Source organism: Macrobrachium rosenbergii, chromosome 41 (genome assembly GCF_040412425.1).
Source record: "Macrobrachium rosenbergii isolate ZJJX-2024 chromosome 41, ASM4041242v1, whole genome shotgun sequence".
Classification (NCBI taxonomy): domain Eukaryota; kingdom Metazoa; phylum Arthropoda; class Malacostraca; order Decapoda; family Palaemonidae; genus Macrobrachium; species Macrobrachium rosenbergii.
In genome coordinates, this window is record NC_089781.1 from 3,049,397 (window position 1) to 3,073,708 (window position 24,312).

At 36.3% G+C, this 24,312-nt stretch overlaps 2 protein-coding genes across 3 annotated transcripts in view; one reads left to right on the forward strand and one right to left on the reverse strand.

Annotated features, from left to right (window-relative positions):
* Nucleotides 1-12,061, forward strand: part of LOC136826581 (elongation factor Ts, mitochondrial-like) — a 33,952-nt gene extending 21,891 nt beyond the window's left edge. Inside the window, 5 exon segments of the mRNA XM_067083795.1 lie at nt 6,951-7,051; nt 7,054-7,152; nt 7,155-7,226; nt 11,798-11,905; nt 11,908-12,061. Of these exon segments, the coding sequence (XP_066939896.1) occupies nt 6,951-7,051; nt 7,054-7,152; nt 7,155-7,226; nt 11,798-11,905; nt 11,908-11,987 (460 nt within the window). The 3' untranslated portion in view covers nt 11,988-12,061.
* The window catches only part of l(1)G0004 (lethal (1) G0004), a 28,539-nt gene continuing 16,158 nt past the window's right edge, over nt 11,932-24,312 (reverse strand). For both annotated transcript variants that reach the window (XM_067083796.1, XM_067083798.1), the window contains exons 6-7: nt 13,184-13,375; nt 11,932-12,664 (exon numbers count right to left, since the gene is read on the reverse strand). In XM_067083796.1, the coding sequence (XP_066939897.1) occupies nt 12,597-12,664; nt 13,184-13,375 (260 nt within the window). In that variant the 3' untranslated portion in view covers nt 11,932-12,596. The remainder of the gene's footprint in view (nt 12,665-13,183; nt 13,376-24,312) is intronic.

The following is a 24,312-nucleotide window of genomic DNA, read 5'->3' on the forward strand; positions in this document are numbered from 1 at the left end:
AAAGTTCTCCAGTTTTGAGCCTTATGCTTCGGCCTGTCCACAGCCCCACAAGTGTTCACTCAAATCCTTGCTCCTCTTGGGAAATGGTTTCACCTTCTCAATGTCAACGTTTGTCTCTATCTCGATGATTGGCTGCTCTGTTCTCCTTTGGAGGAGAAGTGCACGGAGGACTTAACAAGACTCTTCGCCTGACACAGGAGTTGGGCATTTTAGTCAACTTTCACAAGTTGCAATTAGTTGCAACAAAGAAGATTCCCTATTTAGGGATGATTCTAGACTCAGACTTTTCGGGTTTTTAAAAGTTTATCTCCCAAACGGATCGACTCCTGTCTCCAGACTGCCCACGAGTTCCTAGACCTCGGAGTTTGCTCAGTGCTATAGTGGATGAGTCTGCTGGGGACCTTGGCCTCGGCAGAACCGTTTGTGAAGTTGGGCAGGCTTCACATGAGGCCTCTTCAGTTTTATCTGAAAGCATGCTGGAGCAGGAAAACCTAACCGGACTCCTTCATTTTCCCCATCTCCACAGAGATCAAGATGGACCTTCGATGGTGGTTGTCCAAAGAAAGATTTTGAGAAGGAAGTCTCTTCTGCCATTGCACCCCGACCTAGAATTTTATTCTGACGCTTCAGATTTAGGTTGGGGAGCCCTTCTAAGGGGTCGGAAGATCTCAGGGATGTGTTTATAGATCAGAGAGCTCTCCACATCATTGTGAAGGAACTAAAGGCCATTCACCTGGGTCTCCTCTAGTTTTGCGGCAAAGTACAGTAGTAGCAGTTTACACAGACAAGACCATGGCGCTGTCTTATGTCCGCAAACAAGGGGTCACCCACTCTCACTCTCTACGAGATGGTGAGAGACCTCATTCTCTGGGTGGAGCAGTACCAGATGAAGATTATCACTCGCTTTGTGCAGGGAAAAATGAACATCCTCGTAGACGAATTGAGCCATTGCAATCAGGTTTTGCCGACGGAGTGGACCCTGGACTCCCGCTTATGCGATGATCTCTGGAAACTTTGGGGCACGCCAGCTGTGTACCCCTTTGCAACATCGAAAAATCGTCTGCATCTTCATTTGCTCCCCAGTCCCAGACCCTCTCGCATGGGCAATGGATGCCATGCTGTTGGACTGGACGGGCCTGGATGTCTACGCTTTCCCACCTTTCAGATTGATCAGGGAGGTGATCAACAAGTTCTCTCACAAAAACATCTCAATGACCCTGATTGCTCCGTTCTGGCCCAGGAAGGAATGGTTTCCGGATCTTCTGCATCTGTTAGTGGACTTCACAAGACTCCTGCCACAAAAACAGTCAGTGCTCAAACAGCCCCACTTCCTCAGGTTCCATCAAGGATTGTTCACTCTGGCCCTGACTGAAATAAGCTATTGCTAGGTGCAGAAGATCTTCCTGTAGCAGGGCTCTACCAATCCAAATGGTCAGTTTTCAGAGGATGGTGCCGACGTAATAACATCTCATCTTCTGAAACCTTTATAAGCCAGTTAGCTGACATTTTACTTTTCCTGAGGGCTGATAGGAAGTTGTCTCCCTCCACCATCAAGGGGTATAGGTCAGTGCTTTCTTCGGTGTTTAAGCATAGGGACCTGGATCTGTCACCCAACCAAGACCTCAGTGACCCCATCAGATCCTTCGAAACCTCCAAATTAGAAAACCTGGATTTGTCTCCGGGAATTTGGATGTCATTGTGAAGTGGCTTACTAGTTCAACTTTCGAACCTTCAGCTTGACCTCTTTTAAGAATCTTGCTAGGAAGACTCTTTCTCGTGGCATTAGCAACTGCCAAACGCATTAGCAAGCTGCAAGCCTTTTACAAGAGTAGGCTTTTCAAATGGAAATGCAGTATGTTCTCTCTCCCTTGGTTTCCTCGCCGAGAATGAGGACGTTTCCAAGCAGTTGCCTCGTTCGTTTGTTATTAAGAGTTTAACGGACATCCTCAGCCCAGAGGAAGAAGAGAAACTTCTTTGTCTTGTGAGAGCCTTGAAGTACTATCTTCAGAGGACAGAAAAGATCAGAGGGCCCTCCGACAAGCTTTGGTGCTCAATGAAGAACCCTTCACTTCCTCTGTCAAAGAATGACCTTTCTTTCTTCCTTAGAAGTTTGATTACAGAAGTGCATTCTCAAGTTCAAGATGTTTTACCTTCCCTTAAGGTCAAAGCTCATGAGGTTTGGCCTGTCGCAATGTCTATGGTTTTTCAACATAACATATCTATTGAGAACATTCTACAATCAATATTTTGGAAGTGTAGATCAGTGTTTGCTTCACATTATCTTAAAGACATGGAAACGAACTGTTGTACTTTGGACCCTTTATCCGAGGCTGGCATGGTGTTGGGAAAGGAGGCATAGGGGGCTGTCTGTCCCTCTACTGTCTCCTCGCCTTGTTGTAAGGTCGTTGAGTTTAAGGGAAGCCTGGGGCACAGCATACTTGGAGTACCCGCCAGTTTTTAATGGTTGGGGTGGTGGTTTTAATTTTGGTTGTAGGTGACAATGTTGTGTTTTTATTCTTGTCTATGCCCAGGGCAAGGGCGTTATTTTTGTCTTTGTCAGCCATCGGTGAACTTCCATGGCTGCAAAGTACCCACTGAAGTAGGGACAACTCTTGGCCATACTGTACTGCCACACCCTCTACAGGTTTAAGATGAGCGCCGACCAGAGGCAGTACCCGCCTGAAGCAGCTCTCTTACCAGGTAAGATACAACAAGCATTGACCCAATGCTAGCAACCTTCCTAGTTCAAAGTCATTATCTTTCTTAATGTTTTGGATTAGAACATGTCCATGATTCCCACCTCCTCTCAATATCGAATCGGCTATGTAATTGCTTGGTAAGTCACTTATATAAAAATGACATTTTTACGGTAAAATAAAGTTTTATATACACTTACCAAGCAATTACATAATCGAGCCCATCCTCCTCCCCTCAATGGACATTGGGCATCAAACAAATTGATCCTCTCTGCTGAGTTGTACCTATCAGTCCCGAAAGTGGACGGGACCCTGTCACCTACACAAGCGATTTGAATTTCGTTAGACTGCCGTGTAGAAAGCTAGTAGCTACGCAATTGCTTGGTAAATATATATAAAACTTTATTTTCTCATAAAAATGTAATTTTTACAAATACGTTTATTGCTAGTGCTGAATGGGAATTCAGTAAAGAAAATTTCACTTCTGCATTTAGCTATACAATTGTTAACTGCTGTGTGCATGGTGAGTGCACTAGCAGAAGCGAAGCTGCCAAAGGTAGTCTAGTATTGTTACTGTCCTTTTGGTATCTCTTGTGGTAAGTATTTTATTGCTAAAGCACAGGATAACTTTTGGAACTGATGAAGTAAGGGCTACCCTTATGGTAGGAAGAAAGTACACAAGAAAGTGTCTGTATTCTTTCGTCAGTAGCAAAAACTCAATCAATAGACTGATTCCACCTTTCAGGGTACAGTGTATTAAGTATGAGTAAAACAAAAAGTTTGTTTTTACAACAATTACTTTAAATTCTGAAGAATATCCAATGTTGAAAATTCTCATATTGCGTTTTTCTTTCTGGTGTAATTACGCTGTATACTGGCACTTCAGCTTAACAGGCAATCTGGTAGTCAGGCCTGATAAGTAATGAAATCAGGTATGTAACAAAGATTGGCGTATAGTTTACACTATACTGATACCCTGGAGCCAACTCACTTAGCTCGTAGTGTATGAGAATCCTGTTTACAGTAATGCCCTATCTTGAGTGGTATTTTGTAATTATCTTTCAGTTTAACCCTCTAACGCCGAGCTTCTATTTACAAAAGTGTCTGTCGTATGCCGGCGGCGTTGGGGAGTTAGCACTAAGCGGAAAAAAGTTTTTTCAAAAAATCACAGCACGCTTAGTTTTTAAGATTAAGAGTTCATTTTGGCTCCTTTTTTTGTCATTGTCTGAAGTTTAGTATGCAACCATCAGAAATGAAAAGATATAATTATCATATATAAATATTGAAATATATGACAGCCCGCGAAAAAAAAATTCCATATATAATTGTATACAAATTGTGCTGTGAGCAAAACGGTTAAAGCTAACAAGTTTTTTTTTTTTGTATTATACACTAAATTGCAATGATTTTGGTATATAACAAATTGTAAACCGATCAAAGCAACACAGAGAAAATATTATCACAATGATGCATGAATTCGTAACACGCGGATGTAAAAAAAAAGTTTTTTTCAAAAATTCACCATAAATCGAAATATTGTGCTAGAGACTTCCCGTTTGTTGCAAAATGAAGGTAATTGATTGAATATTACTAGACTGTAAGTGTTTTAGCTTACAATTGCAGTTTTTAACCATTTCGGTCAAGTTAAAGTTGACCAAAAGTAGAATTTTTTCTATTTATCGTGATTTATATGAAAATATTCCAAAACTGATAAAAGCTACAACCATGAGTTATTTTTTGTTGTATTCTACATGAAATTGCGCACATTTAAATATATAAAACTTTATGTAACAACTAATATAAAATGGTGCAAACATTATGACAAAGTGACAAAAGAATTTCCAAGATGTTCGGCAGAGTTACCGCGCACGGATGTAAGGAAAAATTTTTTTTTTTTCAAAAATTCACCATAAATCGAAATATTGTGCTAGAGACTTCCAGTTTGTTGCAAAATGAAGGTACATGATTGAATATTACTAGAATGTAAGAGTTTTAGCTTACAATTGCATTTTTCGACCATTTCGTCGAGTTAAAGTTGACCGAAGGTTGAAAATTTGGCACATTGTGATTTATATGGAATATTTCAAAACTGATAAAAGCTACAACCATGAGTTATTTTCTGTTGTATTCTACATGAAATTGTGCACATTTCCATATATAAAACTTTATGTAACGACTAATATAAACCGTGCAAACATTACAACAACATGACGAAAGAATTTCTGAGATGTTCGGCAGAGGTACCGTGTGCGGACGTAAGGGAAAAGTTTTTTCAAAAATTCACCATAAATCAAAATATTGTGCTAGAGACTTCCAATTTGTTGCAAAATGAAGGTACATGACTGAATATTACTAGAATGTAAGAGTTTCAGCTTACAATTGCATTTTTCAACCATTTCGGTTGAGTTAAAGTTGACCGAAGGTTGAAATTTTGGCACTTATCGTGATTTATCTGGAAATATTTCAAAACTGATGGAAGCTACAACCATGAGTTATTTTCAGTTGTATTCTACATGAAATTGCACACATTTCCATATATAAAACTTTATGTAACGACTAATATAAATCGGTGCAAACATTACGACAAAATGACGAAAGAATTTCTGAAATTTTCGCCGAGTTATCACAAGAGACGAAGGAAAAAGTTTTTTCAAAACTTCACCATAAATCGAAATATTGTGCTAGAGACTTCCAATTTGTTGCAAAATGAAGGTAAATGATTGAATATTACTAGAATGTAAGAGTTTTAGCTTACAATTGCGTTTTCGACCATTTCGGTCGAGTCAAAGTTGACCGGTTTAAATTTTATGTAGTCGACGACGGTACGCCCACTCGGCACCCAACAGACAATTTTAGTCGAGCGTACGATACGTCCAGTCGGCGTTTAAGGGTTAAAAGATTTACTCATGTAATATCAGAGATTTATCTGCAAAACAAATTGCTTCTAAAAATAACTTATGTCAGTACTGGAGAATACAGCCTTAAAGAAATGTAGCTGATTACAGTAGTTCTGACCTTAAAATACATATGAAAAATACACAAAATGCAAGCCATACAAAAAAATCATAAACTTTTGGCTTAGTTTTGAGAACAGTGGAGTAAGCTATATTCCTAACCACTGCTTCCATATGAAAAAAGGTATAGAATAAAAATTGTTCAGCACATCTAATTCATCAAAAAACCACTTATTCAGTTGATTTCCATCAAACTGTTGACTGCCGATTTTATGGTGGAAAAGTCAAATTTTCTGAGCCCTGAGTTGATGTTAGTGCTAGACCACACTGATATATATTTTGCCGCCAAAATTACAATTTCTGTAAGCCCACCAGTACGATTTCATAAACGTATTATTTTAGTTTCTGGCTCTTGACTAGCACCTTTTCATTCTTTTGCATAGGCCAAGAATGCAAAATGGCAGGTGAAGGCCATAAATCAGAAACATTTCATTCATAGTAACAGTAAAAAAATTATATGTTTAATAGATTTTTCACTTTTTTTCATCGACCTTACCTGCTCCTGTCCATCTGTAAAGGGTTCCATTTTTTTTCATAAGTAATCCAAAATTCTTTATGAAAAAATTTTTATGAAAAGAGAGTACAGCACATTGTATTTATTCTAATGCAATGCTTACACTATGTATATATATGTATACATACACTGACTAAAAAATATATGTACAGTATTAGTACAACACTAAATGTCAATAAAAATACGAGAGAGACAGAGAGAGAGAATTTAAGGGCACATGAGTGTGAGATGAATAGACACAGTCAATTTTTAAAGAAATTTCTTTTAAGTATAACTTTAATAATGTACTGCAAGTACATTACATTATGGAACCATACCATAAACTGTAATTTAGAACTTTTAACAAACAAGAAAACATAACCACACATACAGGTACTTTATTTGCAAATGCAAAAACATAAAGGTGGAGTTGACAGATGCCGAATGACCAACCAAGTGATCACAGAGTGGGGCATTATGGGTCACTTACCCTGAGAACAAAGAACCCTGGCTTACAGGTTTAGACAATGTCTAATCTAGCGTACCTACCATTTTACTGTACGGTATTCCATTAAGTACAAAATATTTTAATTTTTACTCGACTTGAATCTGATAAGTTGAAGTCTATTAGTTGAGGTACTAATTTATATTCACAATATTGTATAATTTATTGCTGTTTTGTTTATATTGTGTGGTTCATCAGAAAATTTTATAGGTTAACTAGTTATTTTATCAATTTTATTTTTCAGAGTTTGTATCAGAAGAGCAGCTAAGGGATATGGTGGTCAGTGATGGTAAAACCTTAGCAGATCATCTTGCACTTGCCATTGGCATCATTGGAGAAAATATGAGCTACCCAGAGCAGCACGATTAGTTGCCCCTAATGGTGTGCAGCTTGTTGGATATAGTCACCCTAGTCCACCTGATGCAACACAACTTTTAGGAAAATTTGTGCAATTCTTGCACTTAAAAGTTCTGGTACATTAACTGATGTAGCCAGACAGTTATGTATACATGTTATAGGTAAGTTTGGAAGAATGGTAGATAAAAGTCTACACCCCAGTAATTCGACATTAAATAGATAAGCCAGTTAATTTTTTTTGCTTTATACTTTTCTTTTAGGTGGGAAAAACTGTCAAAATACTGTCCTTTTTTTTAAAATAAGTTATCACTCACATATAACAATAGTACATAATACTGTATCATATTAATCATATCAGGGTTCATGTTTTTATATATATCTACTGTGAAGTAGTGCTTCTGACTAACAGTCATATATGTTTTTGGTTATTATTTGATTTAATTTTGCATGTGATTTTGTTAAAAAAATTAACATGTTTCTCCATCTTGTAATAACCACATTATCATTTTTAAAAAATTTGTTTTTTTAACTGGATATTTGTTCGTTTATCTTTTGCACTGCTTGTAACTTCAGTTTGTTCCTTTTCTGGCAAAAAGTCTTCCCTATTTGACAACTACTCTTACATTGTCTTTGAATACTATTCCTCATTTATATGTGCCATGCATGTCACACTCTAAAATGCCAAAAGTTCATCGTAGCATTCATTCAGCCACAGCTGTATTGCTTTCCTTTGATGTCTTATTAGCTTTTGATTTCTTAACTTCACATAACTTATCTTCATCACCTTCCAATTTTCATTACAGTTGCTACAAGTGCAAAATGCTTCGGTGGTTACCACATATGGTCAGGTCACCTTTGGTTACCATATTCAGTCAAGTCACCTTTCCTTGGTACCATACCCATTACTTCCAATTACCAATCATTGCATTTTGTTCGTTTATGCCATATTCTTCAGAAAAGTACGCAAGTTTAAAATCATCTCTTCAGTGATCCCATCATTAATTTAAGGTTTGCTTTTCTTTAGCCATCATTGATTCCACTTTGTTAGCCTCTGATATATCAGTCAGATTACCCACCTCCCATATCTCTTATTCATGACTTCCTCTACCTCTACCTAACCTAACCTAATATCATCAGCCCTCTTGTCCAAAAATAATAATGGTAATAATACTCTTGGGATTTATAATTCATTGCAGCTTCCTTTCAGCCACTAGCTACATTGCTGTGCTATGTAATTGTTATCGGTTTCTCTTGGGGTTGTCTCATCTGTCAGTCAAACTTTCTGGGACAACTTCACTTTCCACTTCCTTAAAAATAATTACTTTTTGATTGCTCTGCAAGAGGCTAGAATTGTGACACAGTGGTTTGGTTGAACTATTTATATTAGTTCCATGAGAATAATGTTCTCTTGTATCAACATAAGCAGCTAGAAGTAATCATTTGTTCAATATATTTAGTCATTTGAACACTGATTTTCTCAGTGCAGCCCTGTTCATCATTTATCACTTTCCATTCATTGGAAGGCCATTTGCACTAGTTTGCATAATTTTAGATTTAGGGGTCCCACTGTGCATGCCCAGACCTGCATATGAGCCTCTGCTTCACACCTCATTCTTCTGCATGACTCCATAGTGAACATTGTCACTCCATCTCTGTCCCCCATTTTTACACCATTTATGCTATTTCACCATTGTGAAATTTAATTTTGTGCACTAATTTTCAATTAATGCATTTTAATTTTATAATGTTAAGATAACTTTTTCTTAATGCATACCAGGAGCCTGTTATCCCTGCCTCATGCTCAATTTTTTGGTGAATTTCTCTCCTGCTGGGTTGTGGGAGTTGTATTTATTGTATGGTGTACTAATTTCTTGTTAGCCTCTACTTATTGCTGTTGATCTTTACTTTTGTTTTATATAGTGCTCTTAGCTCCACTGTAACCTATTACTGTTACTTCTGTTGTTTTATATTCCTGAAATTATGGTAGGATTCTCATGCGTTTAGTGATTGTGAATTTTTGTTAGTTTGTAAGTTTTATGTTAAATGATTTTGTTTTACTAGCACAGGCCAAAGGTTGCTGTTATGTATAGTCCTGTGCATTTGCTTATGTAGCAACTTAAGACTTCACATAGGGCAAAGGCATGTGAATGACTGAGGCATCATCTAAAGAGGTTGCTTCCTTTATGACTGGAACAGGGGGAGGAATCGAGACAAGGCCTTAAACTAAGGCGTCTGAAGAAGCATAAACTGACATTCTCAGAATATGGTGCCTGTAAAATCTCTTCTGGGCAAACAGGAAGCACTGATACACATACCAATTATGGCAACACTTTGCATAAGCTGAGGCAAGCACAGGAGATGAATATCTGGAGAGAACAAAGGAAGAGCCATAAGTTCTACACACCTGATAAGTATGCAGGCATACTTGTCAGGGTGTGTAGAACTTATGGCTCTTCTTCTCTCCAGATATTCATCTCTGTGCTTGCCTCAGCTTATGTTTTAAGTGTTGCCATAATTGGTATGTGTATCAGTGCTTCCTGTTTGCCCAGAAGAGATTTTTACAGGCACCATATTCTGAGAATGTCAGTTTATGCTTCTTCAGACGCCTTAGTTTAAGGCCTTGTCTCGATTCCTCCCCTGTTCCAGTCATAAAGGAAGCAACCTCTTTAGATGATGCCTCAGTCATTCACATGCCTTTGCCCTATGTGAAGTCTTAAGTTGCTACATAAGCAAGAAGAGGACCAACATTTACACATTGCATGCTGCTGCTTCTTTACTGTCAGAGAATTCTCCTTTATTTAAGGTGCCCCTGCTTGAAATCTGTCTGTGATTTCAAGCATGACCCAGTTTGATACCTCTTGACATTGGACCAGAGTCCTCTGCTTTCACCAATTTTTACCATCATTGCTGATGTCCAACCCTCTCTCATGGGAATTTGAAGTACATAGAAGTGTATCAGTCTTTGTCTCCAGAACCTGCTAGCAGGGAAACAAACAGTGAAGTGTTCTAGTGGGAGTTCCATTGAACTCCCCAGCTCTGAAGATGCCTCTGTTCTCAGGTCAAGTGCACACAAGGGAGATCTCTCTGCTTCAGATATGAGAACAGAGAAGATCAGCATCTTGGGAATCTTTGCTGTGCCAGTAGCTGCAACATTTTGAGTTGGTGTGATGGTCACTCCATTTAGTTGATGAACGCAAACAGTTACTGTTATCAGTGAACATTCTAGGAAGGTAGAAGAAATGTTTTAGAAGACCAGCTTTTATCTTTGCATGTAGAAAGGCTTTTCGAGTGTTAGGAAGCTCCTGATCTGTTGTTTGTTCAATATCCTTAGGATACCTTAAAAAATGCCTTCCAGCAGGTCATGGGACATTTGGGTCTCTGCACCTTCTCTTCGTTAGTTTGATCTCACTCAATGTTTGTCCACTTCTTGGATAACCCAGGTAGGTGCTCACTGGTCACATGCCAAGTGGTATCCTGATCTGCTAGCTCTTATGGTTGAGGCACCCAGAGATTCAATTTTAGCCCAGTCTTCTCTGTTAGCCACATGTTGCGATAGCCAGGGAGTGGACCATCTTCTCCAATTGTTTTAGACGAATTCTTTCTCTGGTTGGAGCTAATTTGCAGCAGATTGTAGATTGCTCATTCACCCTTGTCGAGACTAGCTCGTCTGTCTGTGCAGTGAAGCCTATTGCTCTACCTTAAACCAAGTATTCCAACCAAAGGGCAAGGACCTCTCTTCCTCACTAGTTATCAATGCTTATAGGAGTTTCGAACAGTTTTGCTCAACTTGTAGCCTTAGCCTCCAGGATGGGATATGACTTATCTTCTGCAGCTTTACACACCCTCAAGACTTCTGCCAGCTTTTGTAGTTTCTTGGCAAGTTGCATAGCCTCTTTACTGAATCTTAGATGGCTGGGGATTCCTCTTGGAATGGAATGGAATATAAAATTTAGACCAAGTGCCGGGACCTATGAGGTCATTCAGTGCTGAAAGGGAGATTGAGAGTAAAAAGTTTTAAAGGTGTAACAGGAGGAAAATCTCGCAGTTGCACTATGAGCCAGTTGTTAAGAGAGGATGGAAGAAAGAGAATATGAATAGAGGTACAGTGCAAGGAATGAAAGGGGTTGCAGCTAAGAGCCTAATGGATGCTGCAATAAACCTTACGTAATGCCTACAGTACCGCATGAGGTGTACCAACAGCTATATCCTGCTACTGGGGGAGATGATTCCTCCCGTTCTTGCTCATGAATTTGTGGCAAAATTCAGAACTCATTAGTGTCTAATGAGATATTCAAGAATCTCATGGTACCCTCTCTTGAAGGATTTGTTAGTGGGTAGCTAGAGGAGATGCTTTGTGTCTGGTGCGAGCCATGGTACTATTTAATGAGAGCCTGACGTATTAGGTCAGCCTTTCATCATAGTCCCACCTCAAAACCTCCCATGTAGTCCCTGATGCTGAAGGAAAAAGTGCTGAATTTTGACATGGGTGTGGGAGGTCCCCACCTTAACCCACCTACCTCTAATAAACACCTCGTTACAAAGTATCATTGACCATTTCAGTTCATGCCAAGCAATACTTCTGAATTGAAAGGCATTGGTTAGTATATCTTAGAAAAATGCAGATTACTGCAGAGTATTTTAAAAATTTGGTATTTTGCTTTTGAAAGAGTACCTTATGGTCTGGTTAAACAAATCATTTATAACTAACTAACTAACTTCACCTTCCTTACAGGTATGAACCCAAAAACCATTGGAAGCCTTGATGACCCCAAAGCTCCAAACTCAGATGAAGAAACTCTTCTTGTTCACCAAGAATTCCTAACTGATCCTTCAAAAACTGTAGGGAAGTGTTGCAAGAAGAGAATATTGAAGTTGTAGATTTTATTAGATTTGAATGTGGAGAGCACAAAAATGAGGAATAGTAGTATTTAAATTATAATATTTATCATCTGAAGAAAATTGTTGATGAAATTAATAAAACAATTGTACAGTCCAAGATAGTTATGTCATTCAAACCAAAATTATGACAAGGTTGTGATAAATGCTGAAAAAAAAAACAAACTATGCATTTATTTCATTTTTAGCCATAGTTTAAAAAATGTGGAGGTAAAACTCATATGTGTGGAGGTAAAATATTTTAAAGAAGTCACCATAGTATGATTTTGTATATAAAAAAAAGAAAAATGTGAGTTTCAGCTTTTTATTTATTTCATGACAATACTGAACATTCATGCAAATGAAATTAACCTCCTTGTCATGTTTAGAATAAGAAATTCTTTCATATAGAAAATCTAAGAAAATTATTTGGCTATCAATTCCTCACCATCGAATTCTGAAATATCTTCACAGTTCAATTACAGTCAACTATAATTATGACCATGGTAGATAAGAGGGTTAATTTTATTTAACAATAAGGAAAATTTAAATATATATTTATGAATATTGTATAAAACTTCACGAATACCAGAACACCTTACAATAATAATATGAGCATCTTTGGAAAATATAACCAAAACTACTTATAACAAGAACTAAAGTCTATCTTTTATCTTCTCTGCAACAGCTCTGAGGTTTCCAAATACCTTAGAGGGAGGGCTTCCTGTAAGGGGACAACAGAATATCAATAAGATTAATATTCAAAAATGATCAATAAGATTAATATTCAAAAATGAAGTTGCTAAAAAAAATATAGTGACCAGCAGCTGGAAACTGAAGAGATTTCAAAGATTCAGTTGGTTTGAACATATGAGAAGCTAAGAAAGTAGTAGGTATGGAAGTAGCTGAATGAAGACTGATAGAAAGGCCCAAATATCATGGTAAATAGCATAAATGAAGACTTAGACCTTGTAGGAATTCAGGCAGAAAGTGTACAACACAGAAGACACCAGTTAAAACTCGCCATGAATACTTCTTTCTTTACATAGATAAAAGACACCACCGCAATGAAAACAAAAATTCTGGGAAACAGCTTATGCCCATCCACATGCAGTTCATCATGAGATTTGTTTTTAGTATAATAACTGGTTATATTCTCACAGATTTACAAGTGCCTGATAATCCATTTGGTACAATTTGACATACTGGAGCAAAAAGATACTGAATAAGAAGCAATACTTACCAAGAATAAGATTACATATCGCTCTTCTAGCAACCTGGATGTTCTGATAAGAACCAAGAATATGAATGCGAGAATCGGCAAGAATTATACGTGTGCGAGTTACATTTTCTATGGTGTAACGGGTCCTGCCCCCTTTACCAGCTATCCGTCCAATTGCACGAGAAAGATGGTCCCCTTGTAGAGTCTGTTTAACTGTGAAGAGTAAATAAAGTAAATAAATTTTGTATGTATAGTGACAACTGATACACCTACAAATGTTGAAAACTTAATGCTTCATACAGTGTATTTAACTGTGAAGAGTAAAACAATTTTGTATGTTTAGTGACAAATGATACACCTGCAAATGTTGAAAACTTAATGCTTCATACAGTATATATCTTGAAATGACGATACAGTAATACATCAACCTTCATCGTTAATTCACTCAAAATCAAACGACAAGCTGCAAATTAACCTTTTAAAAAATTACCTAGACACCATACAAATGCCTATGGATAACACCTTGGTTTCACTTTGTTTCACTTTGGTTTTATATATAGCCCTCCACAGGGATAATTCCCTCTCTGGCGGGACCTTGTACGTTTTCAAAATAAGGTGCTTCTTATGTTTTATAACTCTTTCAGTGTTTTCTCGTCAGTACTGTAGCTCCTGCAGGATAGGAGAGTCTTTAGTTCTTTTTTTAAAAATTTGCTTTCCTCTTATTAAACCGCATAGAAGATTATTAGTCAAAGCCATGATCCGTATTATTTTTCAACTTTGACACATAATCTTTATATACTGTGCACTTATTGCCATCATATGTTTTATGTTTAGTATCACTATGACCTTTCTTTACACAATTTTTACACATGAAGATGTTGCTAGCACATTCATCTGATTTGTGATTTTCACCACATCTAGGGCAAGCTTGGTCATTTCTACAATTCCTGTGCTGTGACCAAATTCCTGACATTTATAGCATTGATAGGGCATGTAACAGTCGAACACTTTGCAATGGCTTTACAGTGTACACAATTTGTCAACTCTATCATAGATAGCCTTTTGTAATTTTTAGTGTGCATTTGATGATACAGTGTTTATATTTGTTATCTTTGGCTATCATTTCCTTTACAATTTTCAGGTCGCCCTTTTCAGAAATGAGGCTACCTATCCATGGATTTTTCTTTACAATGTTACTGACAATGTTGTCTTCATCCTTCGGGACATAGACTACTTTAATATTTGGTTTAAGTTTGCCCTTCTCATGTACTGATATATTGTTGATATTCTGAATCTCCATTTTTGCCTTTTCTAAGTTTTTCCTGTCTGGAAATCTTACAAATAAGTGTCCATCTCTGTTTGTTGTTTTAACCTATTTTTCAACTGGCGCCCTTATTTTACTCATAATTTGTACTTTTAATGTTTTGGGTGCATTTTCATTATGATTATTCTGCCGTTTTGAAGTGATCAGCGTTTTCGACGGCGTCGTAACCCCGAACATCGTCGTAAACCGGAAATAATTTCTGATGAATATATTTTGTAGATTTGACCAGTAAAAGCACATTTTTGTCTTCTGTGATTTTCAAAGTTTTTTTTTTTTTTGTCTTTAGTGATTTGCATAAGTTTTGTCCATGTTTGTCATGGTCTTTACATTTTTATCAACATTATCAATTTTGTTTTGGATTTCATCTATGTTGATCATTACGTCACTAGTTTTCTGAGCCAAATCCTGAATCAACTTTGTTAATATCTCTGTGTTTTCTTTTATTTCTTCAAGTTCATCGTCAATGAGTTTTTTGTGATTTCTTTGTTCAGGCCTCTTGCAGTTATTACAGATGTACAATATGTTATCACTAAGAAGTATGGGTGTATCTGACCTCTATGCCCAAGCATTCATTCATAACAAAACCATTTAAGTCACACATTTCACAGTAGGTTCCTTCCTCATCAACTTCCACAGAGCAATGTCTGCAGGTTGCTGACTCTCTCTCAATTTGGGTTGACTCATCCTTCTCTAGTATTTTATTTAGTGTTCCATCTTTACGTGCTGCTTCGATAATTATGAGATAATGTTAGTATGATAGTTTGATCTTCCCTTTACTTGATTTAATTTCTACAGTATTTATTTTCTCTTTTTCCTTCCCCTTCCTCATATTCACTTTGAACATCACGCAAGTCAGGCACTTTTCACAGAGCACTTCACAGACACGTCCTACCCTCACGAAAGCTGTACCTATGTAACATCATTCTATCATAAGTTTTGAGGAGGATATTGTAAGGTGTTGAATTCAGTAGTGAATGCAACAATATTGGGAGGAGTAATAAAATATAAAAAGTATATATGCACTGCATGTTACTGTGTATGTACACTTGTCTGCTGATTTGATGCTGAGCATGCACATGCAGCTACAGTTTTCCACTGAATATCTTCATTGAAAATCTATAAAGCACTCACCCAAATCTTCCTGGTGTGGGCACGGGACTTAATAAAGTATACAGTCACTACCCTACTTACGAACAAGTTATGTTCCAGACGGCCATTTGTATCCTGAATTGTTCATAAGTTGGTTTTTAACTGTTACTGGGCGGTCATGATCATATGAGGAACTATATCAGGTTTTGAATGAATGCCAGGCTTACTCTTATGAGGATTAAAATTGTGCGCCATATGGTTTGGATGAAATTAGCAGGAAAAAAGTTCATGGCACTTCAAGGGGCCATAAATGGCTTACAACAACTGCATTAGCTCAGTACGGGAGAGAGGTATGTCAGTCAGCCTTGAGGTTTCATGGGGTATGTACTGCCTCTCCATAGCTCTGGAACATTTTTTTTTTTTTTGCTAATAAATTTACCCAGGGATTGTTGCTGGTTTTAGTTTTTATCTTTAATGATACTTCAAATATAATTGTAATTTTCAAAGTAAAGTGCAAAGAAATATTAGAAAAAACATGTCTACCTCACAAAAAGGTACTGCATCTCCCCACCTCGGTAAATCTCGTAAATATTTTACGATAAATATACTCAGAATTTGTTACTGATTTTAGTTCTTATCTGTTATGATGTGTGAGCTAATTAATAAATTATTAGAAAAACATGTATAACTTTGTAAAATTACCATATTTTTACAGGTGTCTTGTAAAGGAGGCCCCACACAGGGTTGTACTTTACATAGTCAGTTTGAACTTCCCATGGAAGGTACAGAAAAATTTGTATAATTTTTTTTCCCTACACCATGTGCATTTAAATATTATGATTAACAGCCATCTTCTCCATATAATAAAAATCATCATCATCTTTTACTCCTCAAAGAACAGGTAATCTCTACAAATAAATTCTTTAGTAGCAGAGATTACATCTCAGAAGGCTTAGATTATTTTTTTAAGCATATAAATCATTTTGCAACATACAGGCAGCTTGAACACAGCCTAAAACTTCAACATTCAAAAAGAACTTATTGTAATTCATATTCCTATTCTGGAAATGTTGTTACGACTGTTGAGCTTATTAGGTCTATGTTGACCAGCAAGAGGAGCATGTTAAGTGCGCTGTCATTGACGGTGCCGCTAACCTTATCACACCTGCTTTGAGCTAAGCAATGAAAAAAACAAAAGTTCAAAACACATGAGTTACAAATTATAACAGAGCATAAAAGGGATCATATTTATACAACCATAGGGAAAATAGTGCTAGCTGTGAATTCGCAAACTTGTCGACATGTATGACATTGGAAATGAAAAAAAAAAAAAGTTTAACACCACTTGGCAATGTTACATTGAGTCAGATTTTGGATGATACAAAAAAAATCATGTCACCTCAGACTTGATCATGACTGTACAGCCCATAGAGCATCAATAACATGGAGTGGTGATCTCTCTGCTGAGCGTGTAACCTTGGGTGGCCATGCTGAAAGGTCTCAGTCCAGCTCATAGTACTGTACTATACTTTATTACTATTATTATTTTTATAATTTTTACTATTATTCTTATTAATATTACTCTTAACCCTTTCATATCTGTATAGTTATCACATCACTGAGGGCACATGAGCCCGATGTGTCTGGGAGCGCTTCGACAGTGCGAAAAAATAATTATTTCGAAAATTCAGCAAAAATATAAATTTTATGCCAACAACGTTCATTTTGCTGTCCTTTTTTCTAAATGTTTATATTTTATGGTGGAATAGTCAGAATAAGAGTCCCAGCCCTCTAAATACAAAAAAATGTGAGTTATTGCAAAAAAAAAAAAATCTTTATTTATTTTCATATTTTCGTTCAGAACTCAAAAAAAACTATGAATGTCAGGCGAATGAATTATTTTTTATGAGAAAGCCAACAAAATTCTCTAAATATCGACATATAAAAGAATGGAAAACGAATAAGTCCAGCTGGTGAAAAATTGATAGAAAAAGGGGAAGAAACAGAGCGCTCTGCCCGGCGTATGGTGAGAATTATCGCTAGAAAAAGATTTTTTGAAGAGCCCTATCTCGGTTATTTTTCATAGAAATTACTTTGTAAATATACGAAAATGTAGAGGAAAAGTTGAAGAATAATGTGAGAGTCAAGAAAAATGGCTTTGGTAACGGCAACAGTTTCATTTTGACGTTATAAATTGATTGAAACGAAAAAAATGTTACCGTTGTCAACATTATTGTTCGTAGCTCAAAAGCTATAACAGTTAGGCGAATGGATTATTTTTTATGAGAAAGCCAACAAAATTCTCTAAATATTGATATATAAAACAATGAAAAACAAATAAGTCCAGTTGGTGAAAAAATTTATAGAAAAGAGGGTAAGAAACAGAGCGATTTGCCGGCGTATGGTGAGAATTATCACTAGAAAAAGTTTTTTTGAAGAGCCCTATCTCGGTTATTTTTTAGAAATTACTTTGTAAATATACGAAAATGTAGAGGAAAAGTTGTAGAATAAAGTGAGAGTCAAGAAAAATGGTTTTAGTAAAGGCAACAGTTTTATTTTGACGTTATAAATTGATTGAAATGAAAAAAATGTTACCGTTGTCAACATTATCGTTCGTAGCTCAAAGGCTATAACAGTTAGGCGAATGGATTATTTTTTTATGAGAAAGCCAACAAAATTCTCTAAATATTGATATATAAAACAATGAAAAACAAATAAGTCCAGTTGGTGAAAAATTTATAGAAAAGGGGTAAGAAACAGAGCGATTTTGCCCGGCGTATGGTGAGAATTATCGCTAGAAAAAGTTTTCTTTGAAGAGCCCTATCTCGGTTATTTTTCATAGAAATTACTTTGTAAATATACGAAAATGTAGAGGAAAAGTTGTAGAATAAAGTGAGAGTCAAGAAAAATGGCTTTGGTAACGGCAACAGTTTTATTTTGACGTTATAAATTGATTGAAACGAAAAAAATGTTACCGTTGTCAACATTATCGTTAAGTAGCTCAAAAGCTATAACAGTTAGGCGAATGGATTATTTTTATGAGAAAGCCAACAAAATTCTCTAAATATTGATATATAAAACAATGAAAAACGAATAAGTTCAGTTGGTGAAAAATTTATAGAAAAGAGGGTAAGAAACAGAGCGATTTGCCCGGCCTATGGTGAGAATTATCGCTAGAAAAAGTTTTTTGAAGAGCCCTATCTCGGTTATTTTTCATAGAAATTACTTTGTAAATATAAGAAAATGTAGAGGAAAAGTTGTAGAATAAAGTGAGAGTCAAGAAAATGGCTTTGGTAACGGCAACAGTTTCATTTTGACGTTATAATTTGATTGAAACGAAAAAATGTTACCGTTGTCAACATTATCGTTCGTAGCTCAAAAGCTATAACAGTTAAATGAATGAATAATTTTTATGAGAAAGCCAATAAAATTCCTAAATATTGACATAAAAATCGGAAACGAATAAGTCCAGTTGGTGAAAAAAATTGATAGAAAAAGAGGGTGAGAAACAGAGCGCTCTGCCCGGCCTATGGTGAGAATTATTGCAAGAAAAATTTTTTTTTTGAAGAGCCCTATCTCGGTTATTTTTCATAGAAATTACTTTGTAAATATACGAAAAAGTAGAGGAAAAGTTGAAGAATAAAGGGAAAGTCAAGAAAAATGGCTTTGGTAACGCAACAGTTTCATTTTGACGTTATAAATTGATCGAAACGAAAAAAAGTTACCGTTGTCAACATTATTGTTAAGTAGCTCAAAAACTATAACAGTTAGGTGAATGAATTATTTTTTATGAGAAAGCCAAGAAAATTCTCTAAATATCGACATATAAAAAAATGAAAAACGAATAAGTCCAGTTGGTGAAAATTGATAGAAAAGTGGGTAAGAAACAGAGAGCGCACGCCAGGCATAAGGTGAGAGTTATCGCTAGACATTTTTTTGAAGAGCCCTACCTCAGATTTTTTCATAGAAATTACTTTGTAAATATACAAAAATGTAGAGAAAGGTTGAGGAATAAAGTGAGTCAAGAAAAATGGCTTTGTAACAGCAACAGTTTCATTTTGACGTTATAAGCTGTTCGAAACAAAAAAAAATGTTACCGTTGTCAACATTATCGTTCAGTAGCTCAAAAGCTATAACAGTTGGGTGAATGAATTATTTTTTTATGAGAAAGCCAACAAAATTCTCTAAATATCGATATATATGATAATGAAAAATGAGATTCAGAGCCCTGCCTAAAATCCAGACATCTCTTATGTGATGCACTAACAAATTTCCGCTAGTTTTACCGTAAAAACTTTGTAAAGCATGTTGGAGACTGTTCTCTATTGACGCCGCTGTATGTAAACAGCCACACGTGTTTACCCAGCCTCGCAAACGCATGGTCTCTGACAGAAAGTGTGGCCTGTCAGGCCTGCGTGGGTGCGATCAGCTGATGTCATTGTGAGAATTTTACTACGCCATGGATTTGCGCATGCGCAGTAGAGGAACTAAAAAATTTATAGAAAATAGAGGATACCAAACAGAGTGTTTCCAATAATGTAATCCTACATTTTATAAAAAAAAATGTAAGATACGAGAGAGAAACGTGGGTAGGATCAGCTGATTTCATTGTGGGAAATTTACTATGCCAGGGAATTGCGCATGCGCAGTATAGGCACTGCTTGCCTGGCGTATCGACGCCTGAGTTACACGGTCCAAGGTATGCTTTAGCCTATGGAAACTACCAACTGTCCGAAAATAAAAAAAATTTACCCCTACCACACGTACGAAAAATGTCGGTAAATTTTACGCTCAATTACGTCAGTCAGACAAGAAGGGGGGTAGGGGGTTATTGCGTAATATGACGTCAATTGGGCAGGAAAGGGTTAATAATATTATTATTATTATTACTACTTGACCCAATTTCACAGAGAAAAATTACCTTACAAAAACAGATTGGCTTAAGGCCATACTACACCTCTGAATAGCCGATATACCTTCAAAATTTCAAAATTAAGATTTATGGAAATTTACATTCTATAACCATTAGTCTAGAGCATATATTTGAACAGTCCGCGGCCCGTAGCTCCACCCAGGTGGTTTAAAAGGACAACATACTTAACCCATTTAAAGGGATGCACGTGAGTACTGCCCTTCCACACACAGCGATAGTTTATTTTCCCTTTTCTTGACAATATTTTATGTCTTTCTGGTGATTTCTGGCAATTCTCTCTCTCCAACACTCCCTCATAGTCAAGACTGTGTGAAGACAATGTCAATTGCTGGTTAAACAAAACCCCTCTGCGATGATTTGGCACTGTGATGACACCCCAGCAGTGAAGCGTAAAATTACCCTTTAAGGTGCAAAAAAAAAAAAAAAAGAGAGAGAGAGAGAGAGAGAGAGAGATGCCGACGGCGGTGAATCTGAACATGTAATCAAAGTGAGGTGGTAGCAATAATCTGTAGTAAATATTAGAATTACACGAATATTTTTCGTCTACTGTATAGAATCATTATATGTTAAAGAATGTTGTGTGTACGAATAACGCCAATTTGAAATAAAGAACCAAGATACAGTAAAGCCCCCGTATTCGCGTTCTCATGATTCGCGGACTCACGCATTCGCAGGTTTCTCTGTGGAACATATCTAGCCATTATTCGCGGAAAATTCGCCCATTCGCGGTATTTTTCAGAGAAATATTCACTGATTGCTGTATTTTCATATAATTTTCATGAATAAATGCACTTTTTGTGATAAAACTATTAAAGTACTTGGGTATATGCATTTTTACAGGGGTTTTCTGTGTTTAAACTATCAAAATGGGCAGCTCTAAGTGTTTTTAGAGGGGTTTTAAGTATTCGCGGATTTTAGCTATTTGCGGGGGGGTGTGGGACGCATCCACCGCGAATACGGGGGTTTCACTGTATGTTGTACTGAAAATTTCAAGCATTGTTCCAACTTGGTACTGAAAACTTTAAAGTGCTATAACTCAAAACACTACTTTTTTGGTTTCAAATATTTGCCAAAATTCCCAAAATAATAGGATCTTCTTGAAATTGCTCACGTGAGTGCATACTGGATGTACCTTTCTCATGTAATTTTGTTTTTTTTTATAATGTGAAAAATTTTAGTACTACAAGGAATTTCATTAAGAAAAATACTATTTGCGTGATGTCACATGTGACATACTTTTATGACTTGCATATATCTTTATTTGTTTGAGATTTTAAGAAAAACGAAATTACATGTCGATTGTATGATATTTGAGTATCTACACGCAAAATTAGGTGTGTCTAGGATAAATAATACCACTATACGTTTGTGACGTCATACGACAGACGGATGGACGGAAATATCATGTTCTTATGCTCACAGAAAGTTGGCAATGGTATTATGATTGTACCCTGAAAGAATTAGATGGAAATATTAAATATTTTTTTTATCAATATTTTTGTGTCAGAGGTGAAGTATGGCCTTAAGCACTCCAATCCTTGTGGTCAAGGCCTAAGCATCTGCTCTTGGATCTAAGCAATGTCTAGCATAAATGGTTCCTGTAAATTACAAGACTTTCTTTGCATACAGTCACTAAACACTAACTAAACGGTAATGTACAATCACTAAACACTAACACTCACTACACACTTACTAAACACTCACTTAATTTACACTCACACTCACTAAACACACACACACACACACTTACTACACACTCACACTCATTAAACACTCACAATTACTATACACTCACACTCAATAATACTAAACACTAAACACTCACATTCAATAATACTAACTAAATGTTCACTAAATGATCATAAAACACTAAATACTCACGGTACACCAAACACCCAGTAAACATTCACTAAACACTCACTAATCCTAAACATTCATTAAACACTAAACACTTACTATGCACTAAACGTTCACTAAGTACTCACCATACACTAAATGCTCACTAAACATTCACTAAGCACTCACTAAACCCTAAACTCTCATTAAACACTAAAAAGTTACTGAATATTCACTAATCACTCATTAAACACTTGCACACTAAACATTAACATTCACAAAACATTCACTAAACCCTAAACACTAACTGAACACTTATACACTAAACATTCTCTAAACCCTAAGCATTTACTGAATACTTGCACAGTAAACATTCACTAAACACTAACATTCACAAAACATTCACTAAATCCTAAACACTCACTAAAAATTCACTGAATACTTACACACCAAACATTCACTAAACCTTAAACACTTACACACTAAACATTCACTAAACCCTAAACACTTACACACTAAAAATTCACTGAACCCTAAACACTCACTAAATATTCAGTGAGTACTTACACACTAAACGTTCTCTAAACACTAACATTCACTAAACCCTAAACACTTGCTAAACATTCAATGAATATTTACACATAAACATTCACTCAATGCTTGCACACTAAACATTCACTAAACCCTAAACACTCACTAAACACTTACACACTAAACATCACTAAACACTAACATTTTACAAAATATTCAGTAAGCCCTAAATACTGAATACTTAAACACTAAACATTCACTAAACCCCAAACACTAAACATTCACTAAACACTTACTCATAAACATTCACTAAACATTTACTCATTAAACATTCAGGATAAAAGAAATTCACAATCGCACTAAACCCCTGTTCAAGTTGAGCAGTTATCAGACCTTTAAAGATGGCTGCAACGCTCTGCAGCGCCGCCCTGGTGGAAGACCACCGAACTATGTAGTACTGTACTGTATACAGATGGCATCTCCAGATATATACCCTGTATGGCACAGACGCTACAGCGCATAACCAAGGCCACCGAAAATGGATCTATCTTTTGGTGGTAATGATATAATGCTGTATGAGCCATGGCCCATGAAACTTTAACCACGGCCTGGTGGTGGCCTATCCTATGTCGTTCCCCAGAAGCATGATTATGGCTAACTTTAACCTTAAGTAAAATAAAAACTACGGAGGCTAGATGGTTGCAATTTGGTATGTTTGATGATTGAAGGGTGGATGAGCAACATATCAATTGCAGGCCTCCATCCTCAGTAGCTTTTATGATCTGAAGGCGGACAGAAAAAGTGTGGACAGACAAACAAAAGCTGGCAAAATAGTTTCCTTTTACAGAAAGCTAAAAATGAGAATTTATCAAAGAACGAGTTAAATCAGGAAGATAGAAATAAGTGGGAATATGAGTATTCTCATGATTGTAAGAATAATGCATGGTAAGTAATCACGAGAACACTCAGGATAATCAGGGAATGGGTTAAAGGAGCAGGTTCTTCTGCTCTTTGCAAAACCTTGGCAGAATAGGCACACAGAGCAAAATTTGAACTTATAGGTGCAAAGGGGAGCGCTCCAAACACAATTTCAACTAGCGACCCTGTCTGTTCGTATCTCTGAATGTTCATAAAGTGGTGACTATATTACAACAATACAGTATTGTTGTTTATTCGATATAGCATACAACTATTTCAAATTCTTACTGTCCAAAAACATTATAAACTACTTGAACTTACTATATGGTGTATGACTGCTTGAAATCTTTAGTAAATATGCAATGCACTATACTTCCTTATATACAATTATATTAACTACAGTTCATTAAGGGATATTAACTTTATCTAAACTTGGAGTAAAATAATGATTCATGGGGCAAGAGAGGAAGCGGGAGTAACTAGACATCCACATTTAGGTGATTTTTGAATTTTTATGGC